The 17,135-nt window shown below is 37.6% G+C and overlaps 1 protein-coding gene across 7 annotated transcripts in view; it reads right to left on the bottom strand.

Annotated features, from left to right (window-relative positions):
• Positions 1-17,135, bottom strand: part of LOC135219822 (baculoviral IAP repeat-containing protein 6-like) — a gene marked incomplete at its 3' end in the record, with an annotated part of 560,877 nt that overhangs the window by 86,007 nt on the left and 457,735 nt on the right. For 6 of the 7 annotated variants that reach the window (XM_064256914.1, XM_064256918.1, XM_064256916.1 and 3 more), the window contains 2 exon segments: positions 2,449-2,667; positions 5,267-5,461. In XM_064256914.1, coding sequence (XP_064112984.1) covers positions 2,449-2,667; positions 5,267-5,461 — 414 coding nt within the window. 7 annotated transcript variants of the gene reach the window in all.

Here is a 17,135-nt window from a genome sequence, read left to right as displayed (position 1 = left end):
AGCCTTTTTGCTTGCAATTCACCCATCGTACAATAGTAAAAAATTACAATAGTGATGTTACAAATGATGTTAAGGAGAATAGGACCAATATATTTTTACATTACTATATCCTTACTCACTATGGAGAAAAGATCAGCAAGGGCATATACTACTGCTAAATTTAATCTGTAAGTTTTAGCTGAAATTGAGGAAATAATGCTGATCCGCTAACGACTATTATCATGCATCAGCAACATGGATGAAACTCTTGCAAACTTGGTATAGTACCATCAAACTCGACCACAAACAAAATTTGAGACGTGTTTTAATCAAACCTATTGGGCATGAAAGAACAAATTTTACTGTTTTCACTCCAATAAAAGATAAATACGTAAAGTTCGTAGTTTTCTGATGAGATGAAGTGAAAATATCAAATGGAATCTGTTGATTTTTGTTTATGCAATAAACATGCCCTCAGCGCCATCTACTGACAAAAAAATAAGTTTTTAAATGATATTTCGACTTGGAAAACACTTTGTATAATGTAAAATAGAGTATCTTGAGATTCATTTACGCTTACTAGAAGCAAGAAAGTCGCTCTGATTTGTTCAATACAGCAATTGACCTCAGCTGTTTTCCAAAACAAAACATTGATTGCTATGTTTGTATTTTATAATAAAAACAAATATTAATATGAAAATACATATAATATTATTGGATGCAGTGAAGTAAAGCATAACTTTTTGAAAGATCCATGGAAAAAATGCATATCCATTACGTTTGTATTTTATCATACGATACTAATATGTGATTATTAAATACTCTAATTTTATATCCCGTGTATGATACGACCCCCGTAAAATTTGCTCCAAGATTAGGTCTTCAAAAGTCGCTTGATATGTGAGTATATACGGTATATAATTATCATTTTTACCAGAATATCTTGGAAGGAGACCCTTTTTGAGGCAAACTTCATTGAAAAGAATGGCACTGTATACCGGTGAGCTTATATTTTGCCTTCTCAACTTGGCATATAACTTTTAGCAGGTAAATTATAAAGCAGCTATTCAAAGTTCATTTATTATCCAGTACATCAATGGTAACTTGCTACTAGTGAAGGAAGTGATGGCACCAAGAGTAGCAAGAGTATATGCGGTAAGCATTTATACCCAAAAACAGGTTTACAAAAGAAGGGGGGTGATTTTTCATTGGTCGGCCATAATACAAGGAACACTTCTATTGGCAGCAAGAACTCCTGGGATTATGATCAACCAAAGAAAAATCACCCCCTTTCTTTTGGAAAACTATTTATGGGTATATAAATACTCCCCACGTGTACCCTTGGAGCCATTCACCTCCTCGAATGGCAGCTTGTGACTAAAGATTGGCAGATAAGTAAACTTCGGACAGCTCATTTAGAATTTACCTGGTGAAACAAAAAAACTTATATGCCACGATGAGAAGGCAGAATAGTTAAAACTCAATGACATATAGAGTGCCACTCTTTCCAACATCATCATGAACTAAGGAACCTCTGTAACAAGGCTATAATAATGACAATTACAAGCCACAGTAGTGTTAAAAATATATTTTTGTACAATGCAAAAAATTACTAGGACAGACTTTAGGATACCGCTCTGTATCCCTCTTCAGTCCTACTAATGATAAAACAATGGAGGGAGCTTTACAACAGTGCAAAAAACTAATTCAGGGTGGATGCCTTTAAGTGTTGGTCAGGTAACCTCGTTCAGTTGTTTCTGTAGGCGAAACGGCTGGAACGGCGAAGTGGTCGTTCATCATTATTATTATATTAACTATTATTATTACTATTATTAGTAACTACTACTATTATTTTTATAGTTTTACTATTAGTATTATTAGTAATATTAATATTATTATGTATTAATATAAGCTTTAGTACCCTATTACTGAACAGATGTTATCATAAATATTAAGATATTTCAGTGTCAGTATTCTTAACCAAAATCCCTGTAAATTAATAAATGTATGAACTTGGGCCATATGGACAAGAACTGGGGGGCAGGAAGGCTATTCAGAGCAGTCATAGCGATGAATATAACTATGCCTTTTTAATAAAGCAATATATTAAAAAGACACACCAACAAGCACATGCTAATGCATAAAAATTATATAGCATCGTCACATGGTTTTAAGCCTTTGGTTGTACATTAGGTATATGGTGGTAATAGTAAGAAAATAAAACACACAAACTCACTCCCTCGCTCTCTCTTAATGCTTTCATGCTTACAGTTTATATATGACATTCTTTACTTTCCTGGTTTGCTTGCCATTTGTGGCAAATTCAAAATTTGCATGCTGAAACTTCCATGATTCTTTCTCCTAAATATTTCACAAGTATGTTCCTAAATTCATGTAAGTTAGCTTTGTTCAAGTTGAGGTCTGGCTTTATCTTATGAATAACATTAATAGAGCACATGCAAAACAAACCTCTGTTGTGGTCCCTTCGATTTGTGAGTGTGAATGTTACATGTGAGGCTGGGGTGTGGCCTTCATGGCGCAAAGCAGCCATCACCTGGGCTACAGTGAGTGTAGTAGGAAGACCAGATGAATTGCCTAAGCTATCATGAACCAAAGCATATGATGATGTGCTGGATCCAGTTGTTGCAGTCAGTTTATTCAGTTGTTTTTCTGCTTCCTGTTCAGTCACTAGAAAGAGATAAAAGGAAAATTAACTTATAAGAAATGAGAATCTCAACTTTGCAGTCTGGTCAAACTACTTAATGATGATAATAATATTAATACAGAAAAAACTGTATAACCAGTACTTTGAGATGTGTAGACATTTATGACTACAGGCGGCCCTTGGTTAGTGGCACGGGTTCCGTTCCTGGCTGCCGACGCTAAGTGCTTTTCGACGCTAAGCGATTTTTAAAGCCTACCGCCGCCGCACACCTTTCAAAATTCTAGACCAGTTAACAGCGCCCTAGACCATTCAAACGGCGCCTTAATCCCGTGATGGCGCAATAAGTAAAATTATATTTATGCAGCATAGATCTAGAGAATTTACTGTACAGTACATTATAGTATTATAAATACCGTAAAGTGAAAAAAGCCTAGCTTTAATCCTTTGGGTGTCTAGAGTATGTAAAGATATTATAAGGTGTTATACAGTGTACAGGTAGCCGTAGTGTTCATGTTATGATAATTCGTCTTACAATAATCAGATTTATGAGAGACCAAATTACAATAGCCTAACTTTATCCCATCTTCTAGTTACATAAGTTCAAAAACAGCAAAAGAGAATGATGAAAGTATGGTTTTAATGTTATACATACTCGTTGCATAAACGTGTGCAGCCAGGAACAACCGAATGTGAAACAACTTTTTTTTTTTTTTTTTTTTTTAAGTACAACCTAATTCGATACCATCCGTTTGGCTTGTATTTCAATCATCGTACTATAATGCACTATTACCGTAGTTGTTATAAATGACGTTATGTAGAATAGAACTGAGATATCTTAATGTAATAACTTTATTCGCTATAGATCAAAGATCAATCAGGAAATATCCTCTTAAATTTAAACCTAGTTATAACTGAAGCTGAGAAAACTGTTCAAGCTGCTAATGACTATTATCGTGCATCGGCAACAAGGATAAAGCTCCAGTAAATGTATGCCATCAAACACAACCGTAGATAAATTTGAGGAAATAATTTTAATCAAAACAACTGAGCTTGAAAGAACACATTTTACTGTTGGTTTCACCCCGATATAAGATACATAACGTAAAGTTCGTATTATGATGATATAAAGGAAAATTGCGAACGGAATCACGTAATTTTTTCATGCAATAAACATGCCGCCAACATAATCTGTTAACGAAAAAAAAAAAAGATCGCAATCACGAGACATATTCAATTCATATTTCCACCTAAAAGCATGTATAAGGAAAAATAACCTTGTCTCATATAAGTCAAGTATCTAGATATTCGTTTATGTCAACTAGAAGCAAGATAATTTGCTCAGAATTGCGTTAAATATGGCAAAACAAACTCGTGTTCGCCATCAGCTGATTTGAAACCAAAACATTGGCCGCTACGCGGAATACTAGCTTAGATTTGCCGTAGTATTTTATAATACAATAATATGAGAATACATACAATATTATTGGATACAGTGAAGTAATGTATAACTTTTTAAAGGATTTATGGAAAAGATGCATAATTAACAAAATAACATCATGCATTTTTCGGAACAATGGCAGACAAGAACGAACATGAAAAACATCCTCTGACAAGATGGAGGGTACTAATTACAAAAGCTGCCTTAATTTGTATCATATTTATGTACAAAAGTAAAAATACTATCCGTAATATATTTTCATACACATTTTGAACATAAGAGCATGAACATTTATAAAATCTACACATCACTCGCTAAATTTGCACTCTTTTTAACTCAATATTTTCGGAAGAGCGGCAGGCAGCTGCTTACAAGAATGAACATGAAAAAACATTGGATTTGATAACGTGAAGGGCAGTTTCAAAAGCTGCCTTACTATCATATTTCTGCGCAGAATTAAAAATACCCTATACATAATACATTTGCATACACATTTTAAACATTAAAGCATGAACATTTATAAAATCGACACATCAATCGCTAAATTTGCACTTTTTTTTAAATTGATATTTTCGGAAGAGCAGCAGACAGCGGCTTACAAGATTGAACATGAAAAAACAACATATTTGATAACGTGAAGGGCAGTTTCAAAAGCTGCCTTTGTATCATATTTACTTGCAGAAATAAAAATACCTATACGTAATACATTTTCATACATATTTTAAACATAAAAGCATGAACATTTATAAATCAACACATCCATAGCTAAATTTGCACTCATTTAACTCGATATTTTTGGCATAGAACAGCATCAGAGGCATATATTTTACCCTAATACCTATGTAATAACTCTCAATACAATTTTTTAATATCATTTGCATAACCTTTATGGGCTGTACTTGTTAGACATAACGGTGCTAGCGGCGCTGTTGACCGAAAATTGTGCTGTAAAAATACATTAAAATGTCTTTTTTTAATGAATATTTTTTATGACAGCCATAAAACCGATTCGCCATTGAGCGATTGCGCCGTTAATCGCGGGCCACCTGTACTATATTTACCAAGTGGATTATTCATATAGTAGTATAAGAATGTAAAATGCATAAAATCTCATGACAGTTGATTTGAGCCTAAAAGGTTAGTTCCTTACACCTTATCACACACAGTAATAAACAATAACACACCTTTCTTAGATAACCTGCCTTGAAGAGTACCATTGACTTTATCTCTATTGTGTCTCCTTTCTTTGGCTTGGGCAGCAGCGGCAGCTGATAACTTGTCTATCAGTTCTGCGTGGGAAATTTCTGCCGCTTCACGATGATCAACAGAGCCTAAATCAAGGTCATTAGCACTAGCATTTACAACTCCTCTTGACCAATCTGGAAAGGATATTCATTACCATAATATACAGACCACTTTCAAAAATTATTCAGTTACTAAAGACAAAACAGGAACCAAGTATTTACACAATGATGTATCTGAATATTACCTAGGTTGAAATTTATACAACACCACTACCAATTCATTTCCATACAAGCATTAAACCACTACATATTCACTTAGTTGAATAGCAAAAATCATACACTAAAGCTTCTTCACTAAAGATAGACCTATAGAACTGTAACTCTACAAAAAAAATCTACATCTTGAACCAAAAAATGCTTTTTAAAACTTTTACCTAAAGAATATTAAAAAATGCTACAATTGTTAAAATATGACATTTATTATCAATTTGTATTTTTCATAACTAACAAACCTGAGGTCTTAACATTAGGCTAAATAACTTAGCGCCAGCTGGAAACCGGTAAAGTTAAAAAATAAAAAATTTATGTACGCAAAGAACTATTGGCATCTGTGCTTGGTCACGAGTTATGTGGAGCCACCCACATACCCCTCTTTAACTTGTGACCCTGTTAGTTATTCTTCCAACCCAGGTTAGTTGTTAGAGGGGGGGTTTGAGGTGGGCCTTTCAATGTTAAGACCTCAGGTTTGTTAGTTATGAAAAATACAAATTGATTAAAAATTTGTCATTTGTTCATATACGAAACAAACTTTAGGTGTTAACATTAGGATAGACTTACTTTTGGTGGGAGGTAAGTACTATTAACCAACTGGAAGTTTACCATCTTTGATCAGTTTTCTGAATAACAGTACAGTAATCCCTCACCTATCGCTATTAATGGGGACCAGAACTGACCGCGATAAGTGAAAAACCGCGAAGTAGGGTCCCCCCCTATTTTTTAAATGCGTAGTACACAGTCCGTTATCCACACTGATAACACATTCTCCAGTTGCACAATCCTCTTATTACAAGGAGTCACAACACGCTTAGTGTCCTTGGAGAACGTTATAGTGGCAGTTTTACGGATTTTTAATTTGTCTTTTTTTATGTAGCGAACCGTTGATTCATTCAGTCCGTACATGCGGGCAACAGACGCATAGCTACTGCCTGCCTTAAGCATGTCCAATAATTTCACTTTCTTGTTCACCGTCATCATTTTTCTCTTCTTGGGTTTACCAGAGGATGTAGAGGGTGTAGGACGTTTAGGAGCCATTTTCAAGGGCCTCACAAGCACTATTTTACACAAAAAAAGCATGAAAGAACAGCTAAAACTTTCATGCGGCAAGAGTAGCGACACAAGCGCGAGAGAACAATGAATGCGGTCTTCCTTCACTGGGCGCTTGGCAGGGAAAGATGCTGGGTAACGCGTCACGGCGGCTCAGCCAATCAGCTTACGAGATTCAGGAGCCGAGATGGCCAGCGAATCAGAGAGGTGGATTTTGAGTTACGCGCCATCTCCGTGTTGATACCTGATGTTCTAATGTACTCTCTCTGCCTTCTGCTAGCGCCCACGCCATTTTTTCTCAACTTTGAATTTTTGATGAATATTTTTTAAAAATCCGCGATGCACTGAGGACGCGAAACTTGAGGCGCGAAGTAGCGAGGGATTACTGTATTCTACGAAACAACTAACCAATATTTCAGAATCTAAGATTAATATGAATATCATAAAGTCAGACTTCTAGTTTCTATACAATGTCATAGTTCATTGCCTATGAGGAAGATAAGAATATCTGTTCTACTAACAAGCCAACGTATCTTCTTACGTAGAGAGAGGCATGTCTTGCTACTGATAGGTATCTTACACTGATGATAAGTCTTAACAGTATGGCTACTTCACTCACCTGTATCTTGTCCGTTCCAGCTTATGAAAGTACCCTCTTGCTACTGCCCAAAGTAAAGAAGGAGAAAGAAACTTGACAAGGAAAGAGACCAGTTATCTCATCCATTTCACATTCATCCCATCATCTTAGACAAGATACTAGTTAGTATCTTGCTTGGTCACGAGTCATGTGGAGCAACCCACATACCCCTCTTTAACTCGTGACCCTGTTAGTTATTCCTCCAACCCAGGTTAGTTGTTAGAGGGGTGGTTAGAGGTGGGCCTTTCAATGTTAAGACCTCAGGTTTGTTAGTTATGAAAAATACAAATTGATTAAAAATTTGTCATTTGTTCATATACGAAACAAACCTTAGGTCTCAACATTAGGATAGACTTACTTTTGGTGGGAGGTAAGTACTATTAACCAACTGGAAGTTTACCATCTTTGATCAGTTTTCTGAATAACAGTATTCTACGAAAAAACTAACCAATATTTCAGAATCTAAGATATATATGAATATCATAAAGTCAGACTTCTGGGTTTCTATACAATGTCATTGTTCATTGCCTCTGAGGAAGATAAGAATATCTGTTCTACTAACAAACCAATGTATCTTCTTATGTAGGTTTGTTATCATTCCTCTCACCCTTGCTAAAGAGAGGTATCTTACACTGATGATAAGTCTAACAGTTTGGCTACTTCACTCACCTGTATCTTGTCTGTTCCAGCTTATGACAGTACCCTCTTGTTACTGCCCGAAGTAAAGAAGGAGATAGAAACTTGAAAAGGAAAGAGACCAGTTATCTCATCCATTTCACATTCATACCATCATCTTAAGACAAGATACTAACTGACCCACCAGGGGTGCTGGATGAGTTACACAATTTATTGAACAACCACCATAGGACGCAAGGAAAATGTGTCCAAGGACCTCTGGGCAACATCCTTTATGTACAGGGAATTGAAAGTGGTTTGTCGTAACAATGAACCATCTCTCAAAATTCAATGAACATACGCCTTCTTAAATTGCCTGAGTTCATTCCTCTAAATGTCACGAGTTCTTGCCTTCCTGCCGTCATCGGAATAGGGGCCTTTGGCACTTCTTTCCTGACTCGGCCTGTCCCAACAAAAAGTTTTCGTCAACCAATATGTCAAAGAAGCAAAAGGTTCTGACAGAACCTCCCCATTAAGCATTCAGGGAACTGGGTAAAATTCTTCATTTAGAACGTGAAAATGGTTTGATACAGTCACAAACCAACATTCACAATCATTTTAACAGTATGTTCTTAATAGCCAGAGAGGAACATATTCCTCTGATGATATTCCCTTCTGTATGACACAAATTGGTACAGACTTGACAACAAGGAGTATGCTTATCTAATCACCACAAATGATAAAATACATAGAAATTTCTGACCATTCTTCTTTCGTTTGGCTTGTGTTCACCTAACGTCTACCACATTTACGTTCCAGGTGACGGAGACCTTTAGATAACCACGGAGTACTTGACAAGTCAAAGCCAGCACTCCTGAAGGTCGCTAACAACCCCACGCCAGAATGAACGTGAAAAAACAGAGGCATATCTCCCATCATGACCCGTGAGATATTGGCTCAGTACCCTGATTTCTGGGGCAAATTGGAAACTATTGTTCCCAACTACTTTTGAATTTATGTCAAAAGCCTAGGTCAGGGAGGAAGAGACCCGTTCAAAGGTGCTAGGTTAGTCTAGCAACCAACCACTCTAACTAGGCTAAGTAGGTATGGTCAAGTTCAAACTAGCTAACTTAGTTTAAGTTGGCAAGATGAGGTTCAAACTGGCTTGGCTAAGTTAGGCTAGGCTAATTCCTCCACCACTTACGCTAGGCTAAGTTGATAACGGTAGAATTAAGCTAACTAGTCTAGGCTAGGCTAAGTTGATAGCGGTACACTATCACTCAGACTAAACTAAAATAGTACATGCAGGTTCAAAAGCCAAGACCTCAACCATTTGCTAGGCTAAGTTGGTACATGTATGCTCGAACTAGAGTACATGTATACCCGACCCAGTTAGTTTGGCCAGGCTAAGCTGAGAACTACCACTCAGATTAAACTAAGATAGTATTGGCAGATTTGGACTAGCTAGGGTAGGCTATGAATTTAACCACTGGCTAGGCTAAAAGGTATGACTGGATTAGCTGGGGTCATAGAATCCAAAGTTACGAGTGCACTAATTAGGCTTGGCTACCTAAAATGGTGAGAGAAAGAAATTCCACCTCCTTTCGACTTGAAGTTTTCTTCATGGTCTGTACTCCAGTATCTCACTTAATGAGTAGGTCTGAATCTTACTTAATGGATACCAACAGAAACCAATTCTACTTCCAACAAAAACCTCCTTGTGCGATCAGAAACTGAAACGTGTTTCATGAGTTATCATTGAGAGGAATGGTTCCCCAGTACTTCAGTATAAAGGAACCAACCTATCCACTAACTATAACGACTTGTCTAAGAATAGAAGTGTTTGGTTAATATTCTTTTATGGGAACAAATCATTGTACAAAAATGTTAAAAAAAAGGGGGGGGAATTCTTCTTACCTGTAAAGGTTTGAAGTCTTGTCTATTAATTCCCACAATGATTACTGAATGAATCCATTGACTGATTGTGATGGGTGTAAACATTGGTAGACAGCAGGAGAATGTGGCTGATGTACCTTCACTGCTCTTCGAATATAAATGAGAACATGGCACATCTCATTAACTATTGCGTGGATCTTACAGCCGTCAAGCATTGTGTGCATCGTAAACTCTAGGCTAGATACTACAACAGCTCTCGTTCTCATGGTAACCAGTCGCAATAATTCTTACGAACATTTTCTCCGCCGGTAACCGTTTTCACCATCACCTCCTACGACTGTCATAGTCCTTACGGCCATCATAGTCCTCACAGCCATCGTAGTTCTTCGTTATAATTCTCATGGCCTTCATAGTTCTCATGGCCATCATAGCTCTCATGGCCGTCATAGTTCATATGGCCGTCAAAATTATTACAGTCATTATAGTTCTCATGGTTGTCATAGTTCTTGCAGCCGCCATAGCTCTACAGCCGTCATGGTTCTCTCAACCTAGGCTACCACTTGACCGTTGACAACCTAAACGTCCAATGTCCTGAGTAGAATGAACTAATAACTACTGCTTGAGCTTTCTTCTTCTATGGATGGATGTGACAGGCCCCGGCTCGAAGACGAAGAAGAAATAATTCTTCTCCATTTGGCACAGGGATCTGTTAGAATACCTTTATTCCAAAATTTAACTGGAGCACGCACCGGCATTGCCGCGGCTTATCCTACAAGAAAAATCAAGATCACGACAATGACGATTCACGCCTTCCGTCTCACGTGTCTTTTCAATTTCTCTTCAAAAGCTTTCCAATTTCTCCACAAGAGTGTGCTCCTAAAATGAAAGTGTAGTTATATTGTCGTCACTGAAGATGAGAGGTTGGCAGCAGTAGGCTGCCGGGACGTCATGACTGCCACCATTTTGATAGCAGTTTTGACTATGACATCATCACGCTTGATGGAAAGCGTGAGACTGTTGATGGTACTCTTGCAGCCAAGACAAAGAGGCCCAAAATGCTGTGGTATTATTACCTTTTACAAGGATGTGACAGACCTGGCTCGAAGATGAAGAAGAAATTATTATTCTCCTATTGGCACGAGGATCAGTCACGAAGTCCCTGATTCGAGCATACCAAGCTTCCATCAGTCCATCAGTCATTTGTTTAACATTTACAACTACTTCTTGAGCTTCTTATAATCGGGATGAGACAGTCCTGGCTCGAAGATAAAGAAGAAACTATTCTCCTCTTGGTACGATGATCAGTCATGAAGTCCCTATTCTTCAACGACTGATTGGAGAACGCACTGGCGTCAACGTCACCGAAGCTTGTTAACACCTAAGTGGAAGGAAAGAATTGCGTTTTTTCCACTAGTATGTTTATTATTTCTCCTAACGCTTGCAATTCCTCTCAAAAACTTTAGTGTCAATGAATCAGAAAGCATAGTTGTACAGTACTCTTGTACATCATTGAAGCAAGAATGGAAGCACATTTCTGTGCAGGCTGCAGCTGTGATGTCATGGCAGGCACCATGATTATGACATCATTTATGACATCTCATGGTTGTCATAGTTCTTGCAGCCGCCATAGCTCTACAGCCGTCATGGTTCTCTCAACCTAGGCTACCACTTGACCGTTGACAACCTAAACGTCCAACGTCCTGAGTAGACTGAACTAATAACTACTGCTTGAGCTTTCTTCTTCTTTGGATGGATGTGACAGGCCCCGGCTCGAAGACGAAGAAGATATAATTCTTCTCCATTTGGCACAGGGATCTGTTAGAATACCTATATTCCAAAATTTAACTGGAGCACGCACCGGCATTGCCGCGGCTTATCCTACAAGAAAAATCAAGATCACGACAATGACGATTCACGCCTTCCGTCTCACGTGTCTTTTCAATTTCTCTTCAAAAACTTTCCAATTTCTCCACAAGAGTGTGCTCCTAAAATGAAAGTGTAGTTATACTGTCGTCACTGAAGATGAGAGGTTGGCAGCAGTAGGCTGCCGGGACGTCATGACTGCCACCATTTTGATAGCAGTTCTGACTATGACATCATCACGCTTGATGGAAAGCGGGAGACTGTTGATGGTACTCTTGCAGCCAAGACAAAGAGGCCCAAAATGCTGTGGTATTATTACCTTTTACAAGGATGTGACAGACCTGGCTCGAAGATGAAGAAGAAATTATTATTCTCCTATTGGCACGAGGATCAGTCACGAAGTCCCTGATTCGAGCATACCAAGCTTCCATCAGTCCATCAGTCATTTGTTTAACATTTACAACTACTTCTTGAGCTTCTTATAATCAGGATGAGACAGTCCTGGCTCAAAGATAAAGAAGAAACTATTCTCCTCTTGGTACGATGATCAGTCATGAAGTCCCTATTCTTCAACGACTGATTGGAGAACGCACTGGCGTCAACGTCACCGAAGCTTGTTAGCACCTAAGTGGAAGGAAAGAATTGCGTTTTTTCCACTAGTATGTTTATTATTTCTCCTAACGCTTGCAATTCCTCTCAAAAACTTTAGTGTCAATGAATCAGAAAGCATAGTTGTACAGTACTCTTGTACATCATTGAAGCAAGAATGGAAGCACATTTCTGTGCAGGCTGCAGCTGTGATGTCATGGCAGGCACCATGTTTATGACATCATTTGGCATCCTGAATGTGATGTCAGCGCTCGACAGGAAGCGCAAGGCTGCTGTTGTTATTCCTGTAAGCATAGGAACCTTAACTCAAAAGGCTGAGGTGTTCTACTATCTACTTCTCTACAGATGTTGAAGTATTCAACCGCCATTCAGTGCAGATCAGGGTAGAAGGGACATCCATAGCAAGGGACCCTGGAGGGAAGTGCGACGCCATATAGAAAACCAACTGGCCTTCTAGGGTTGGTACTCCTGATACGCCTAATACCAATCGCACACCCCCATCAACTCTGCCTCCGTATGACCTACTACACGGTGGATGTGGTTCTGTGCACCCCAACATTAAAAAAGTCTAAGATATCCAGGGATTTATCAGCTTCCTGTGATATCCAGTAAATCTTCTCGATGAATAAGAAGGCTCCAAGTTCATAATATTGCCCTAAAATTCCACACGCAACAGATTCAAAACAAACGGGGGGAAACTAAACCAGCTTTAAAAGGACAGAGCAAAGCATGTCCTCTTTTAAAGGCGGTAAGAAAATAACTAACAGGGTCACGAGTTAAAGAGGGGTATGTGGGTGGCTCCACATGAATCGTGACCAAGCACAGATGCCAATAGTCCCTTGCGTTGCGTACATAATTTTTTCATTTAATCTTACCGGTTTCCAGCTGGCGCTAAATTATTTACCCTAATGTTAAGACCGAAGGTTTGTTTCATACAAATTCATATTTTAATAATCAAAATTAGTACTAGCATAGACGAACTTAAGGAATTTATAGGTTCACATTCACTCAAAATTTACTTACCACAGTTTTTAGTTTTTAACATTTTAATACAATAAAAAGACACAATACATGATTAAAATCCTATGTCCATAATGAATTCTTTTACATTTCCAATATAATCACAACCAAATGACATTTTTATAATAATAATAATAATAATAATAATATCCTTTATATCAGCTCAGGGCCATATACATGGAATATACAAAATACAGACAGTAACATACACAATCTAGATACATGAGACAATATGATAAAAAAAATGAATAATCGACACTTATCCACAAAATAGATGAGGTAGCATAAAAGATAGTAATCATAATACTGGTAATAACAGTAAAATCATATTGGTGAGAAAAAAATGCATTGAGAGTTATAACAGTTAGTGCACAGATTATATAACTTGAATTTCAACTAGGGACCTTAGGTGGTTACAGTATTCAGGTCCAGACGGCTAAATATGAAAATTGAATGTAAAAACAACTTTAACTTGATAGTGCTCACAGTAATAATGAAAAAGTAAAATATCAGCAATAAATATAATAATGACAGAATCTGCAGATGACATCTTGCCAATACAGAGATTAAGTCCATTAGGGGACAAAGGCCTCATTTTCCCATCTTTCCCACAATTTAGATTTTCTTGCTTCGCTCCTTAGGATGCTTTGTGTGAGCGAGTTGCTGCTGTTTCTCACTCGGGTTACCAGACTGGACATTGTTTGCCTTACAATGATTTTTAAATTGTCCAGGTGGTTTTCTATGAACATCTGTGTGGCAGAGTGGTAGCAGGGAGTGTTTCAGGCGTCTTAGAATGTCACTGTGCACAACAGTGATATGTCTCATGGTCTCTCATGTATAGTTCATCCAGAGGGAACACCCATAGATACTGTAGCAGTACGAGTGGAAGAGCAGCGGTTTCAGAAGCAGCGGTGACAGAAGGCAAACCTCCTTGCAATTATGTTGCCAGTTGCACATAGTTTACGACGCCTCAGTTCAATGGCTTCCATATCTTTTAGGTTGTCAGTGATAATGTGACCCAAATACGGAAATTCATGCACAAATTCCAGCTGATGGTTTCCAAGGAAAATTTGTGGTTCTGCAATATGCTTAAGCGATCTTGGGAGCAGTGACACGCACTGGGTCTTGGTTTTATTTGTAGATTATATCAAATTCCTCTGCATATTGGCAGCAAGTGTCGATGAGTCGTTGGAGACCTTGCACTGATGGGGAAATCAGAACCATATCATCGGCGTAACAGAGGTTAGTTTCATTGACAGTGCATCCGATTGGGAGTGAGTTCAGTTTGACATTCAAGGCATCTGTGTACATATTAAACAGGTATGGAGAGAGAATGCCCCCTTACCGAAGCCCGTTTAGGGAACCGAAGGTGTGTAACAATACGTTACCCCATTTGACACAGAATTGCTGTGTGGAGAACCAGCAATGTAAAATGCCAATTAAATATAGGGGTGTGCCTCTTTTATGCAACTTCAATTTATTCCATACAAACCCACAAATTCTACATGCCTACATTCATGACTTCTCCCTGCCTCTGAGTCTAGTACAGTAACCATCAAAATTTAAGCTACAAATTTAAAAATTCCTCTTACTTCTTTAGAAACTCATGGGGTTACCAGTTAGTATAGTTTATTCCAATTATCATCATCCTCTATATCTGATAATAAGTATCAGTGATTAACTGTAAAACCATAACATATTTCCCCAGTGAATGGTCAATGTTAGTTGTTTATTAAAATGAAAAAAAAAAAAATCCTGTGGACGTATCTGCGGCTCTCATATGTGATATCAAGAGTTCACCACTGAGTGGCAGAAGGAGCTGAGTGCATAAACATTGGCCCAGTGATTTGTAAATTAACTTTCTACTTTTATAGCGTTACATCGAAAGTCATTATGATTTCTTTTGATAAACCATCTGATTAAATGAAATATAAATAAGACACAAGTTGGTATTATAAAAAAAATCCAAGTTATAAGCGTGATTAGCATTAGTTACATGATTAGACCTATCTCAATAATAAAGGAAATATATTTTCCGGCTTATTTAATAATTTCCTCAAATTTCTCAATTGTGCAAATTTTTGCATGTGGAATTGCGTTCAGGGTCGCATCAAACTAAGTATTTTTGTAGGTTTCCACCTTTTTTTCAGTGCATGAGTTTGACTATTCTTGTCCATATGATACAGTGTGATTATGCTTGGCGAGCATTATTCTAATTCAAGTATCTCCTGTTATGCTCTCTCTCTCTCTCTCTCTCTCTCTCTCTCTCTCTCTCTCTCTCTCTCTCTCTCTCTCTCTCTCTCAGGACCATTTCATCTAGTCAGGAATAACCAGAGGCCTCGTTTAAGAATGGAGCACTAGGCCTATTGGTCATGCTCAGGTGCTTCTTTGTGTGTGTGTATATGTATGTATGCATGTATATATGTATGATATAATACAGGCGGCCCGCGGTTAACGGCGCAATCACTCAACGGCGAATCGGTTTTACGGCGGTCGTCAAAAATATTCATTAAAAAAATAAGGCATTTTAAAGGTATCTTTACGGCACAAATTTCAGTTAACAGCGCCGCTAGCGCCGTTGTCTAACGAGTCCATACATTTGTAGAAATGCCGTTCAGACCATAAAGGTTATGCAAATTATATTAACAAATTTTATGGAGAGTTATTACGTAGGTATTAGGGTAAAATATATGCCTCTGACGCTGTTCTATGCCGAAAATATAGAGTTACATAAGTGCAAATTTAGCTATGGATGTGTCGATTCATAAATGTTCATGCTTTTGTTTAAAATGTGTATGAAAATGTAATACGTGAAAGGCATTTTTATTTCTGTACAGAAATATGATACAAAGGCAGCTTTTGAAACTGCCCTTCACGTTATCAAATACGATATTTTTTTCATGTTCTTTCTTGTAAGCCGCCGCCTGCCGCTCTTCCGAGAATATCGATTTAAAAAAAGTGCAAATTAGCGATCGATGTGTCGATTTTATAAATGTTTATGCTTTAATGTTTAAAATGTGTGTGAAAATGTATTACGAATAGGGTATTTTTATTTTTGTGCAGAAATATAATAAACAGGCAGCTTTTGAAACTCCCCTTCAAGTTATCAACTACGTTGTTTTTTTTCAAGTTCGTTCTTGTATGCCGCCGACTGCCGCTCATCCGAAAATATTGAGTTACATAAGTGCAAATTTAGCTATGGATGTGTCGACTCATAAATGTTCATGCTTTTGTTTAAAATGTGTATGAAAATGTATTACGTGAAAGGCATTTTTATTTCTGTACAGAAATATGATACAAAGGCAGCTTTTGAAACTGCCCTTCACGTTATCAAATACGATATTTTTTCACGTTCTTTCTTGTAAGCCGCCGCCTGCCGCTCTTCCGAGAATATCGATTTAAAAAAAGTGCAAATTAGCGATCGATGTCGATTTTATAAATGTTTATGCTTTTAAGTTTAAAATGTGTATGAAAATGTATTACGAATAGGGTATTTTTATTTCTGTGCAGAAATATGATAAACAGGCAGCTTTTGAAACTCCCATTCAAGTTATCAACTACGTTGTTTTTTTTCAAGTTCGTTCTTGTATGCCGCCGTCTGCCGCTCTTCCGAAAACATCGAGATAAAAAGAGTGCAAATTTAGCGATCGATGTGTCGATTTTTCAAATGTTTATGCTTTTATGTTTAAAATGTGTATGAAAATATATTACGTAAAGGTATTTTCATTTTTGTACAGAAATAAGATACAAATTAAGGCAGCCTTTGTAACTACGCTCCACGTTGTCAGGGGATGTTTTTTTCATGTTCGTTCTTGTCCGCCAGTTCCGAAAAATGCATTGTGTTAT

The sequence above is a fragment of the Macrobrachium nipponense genome, chromosome 1, assembly GCF_015104395.2.
Source record: "Macrobrachium nipponense isolate FS-2020 chromosome 1, ASM1510439v2, whole genome shotgun sequence".
NCBI lineage: Eukaryota > Metazoa > Arthropoda > Malacostraca > Decapoda > Palaemonidae > Macrobrachium > Macrobrachium nipponense.
The sequence above is the reverse complement of the archived record's forward strand: the minus strand, read 5'-3'. Positions and strand labels throughout refer to the sequence as shown.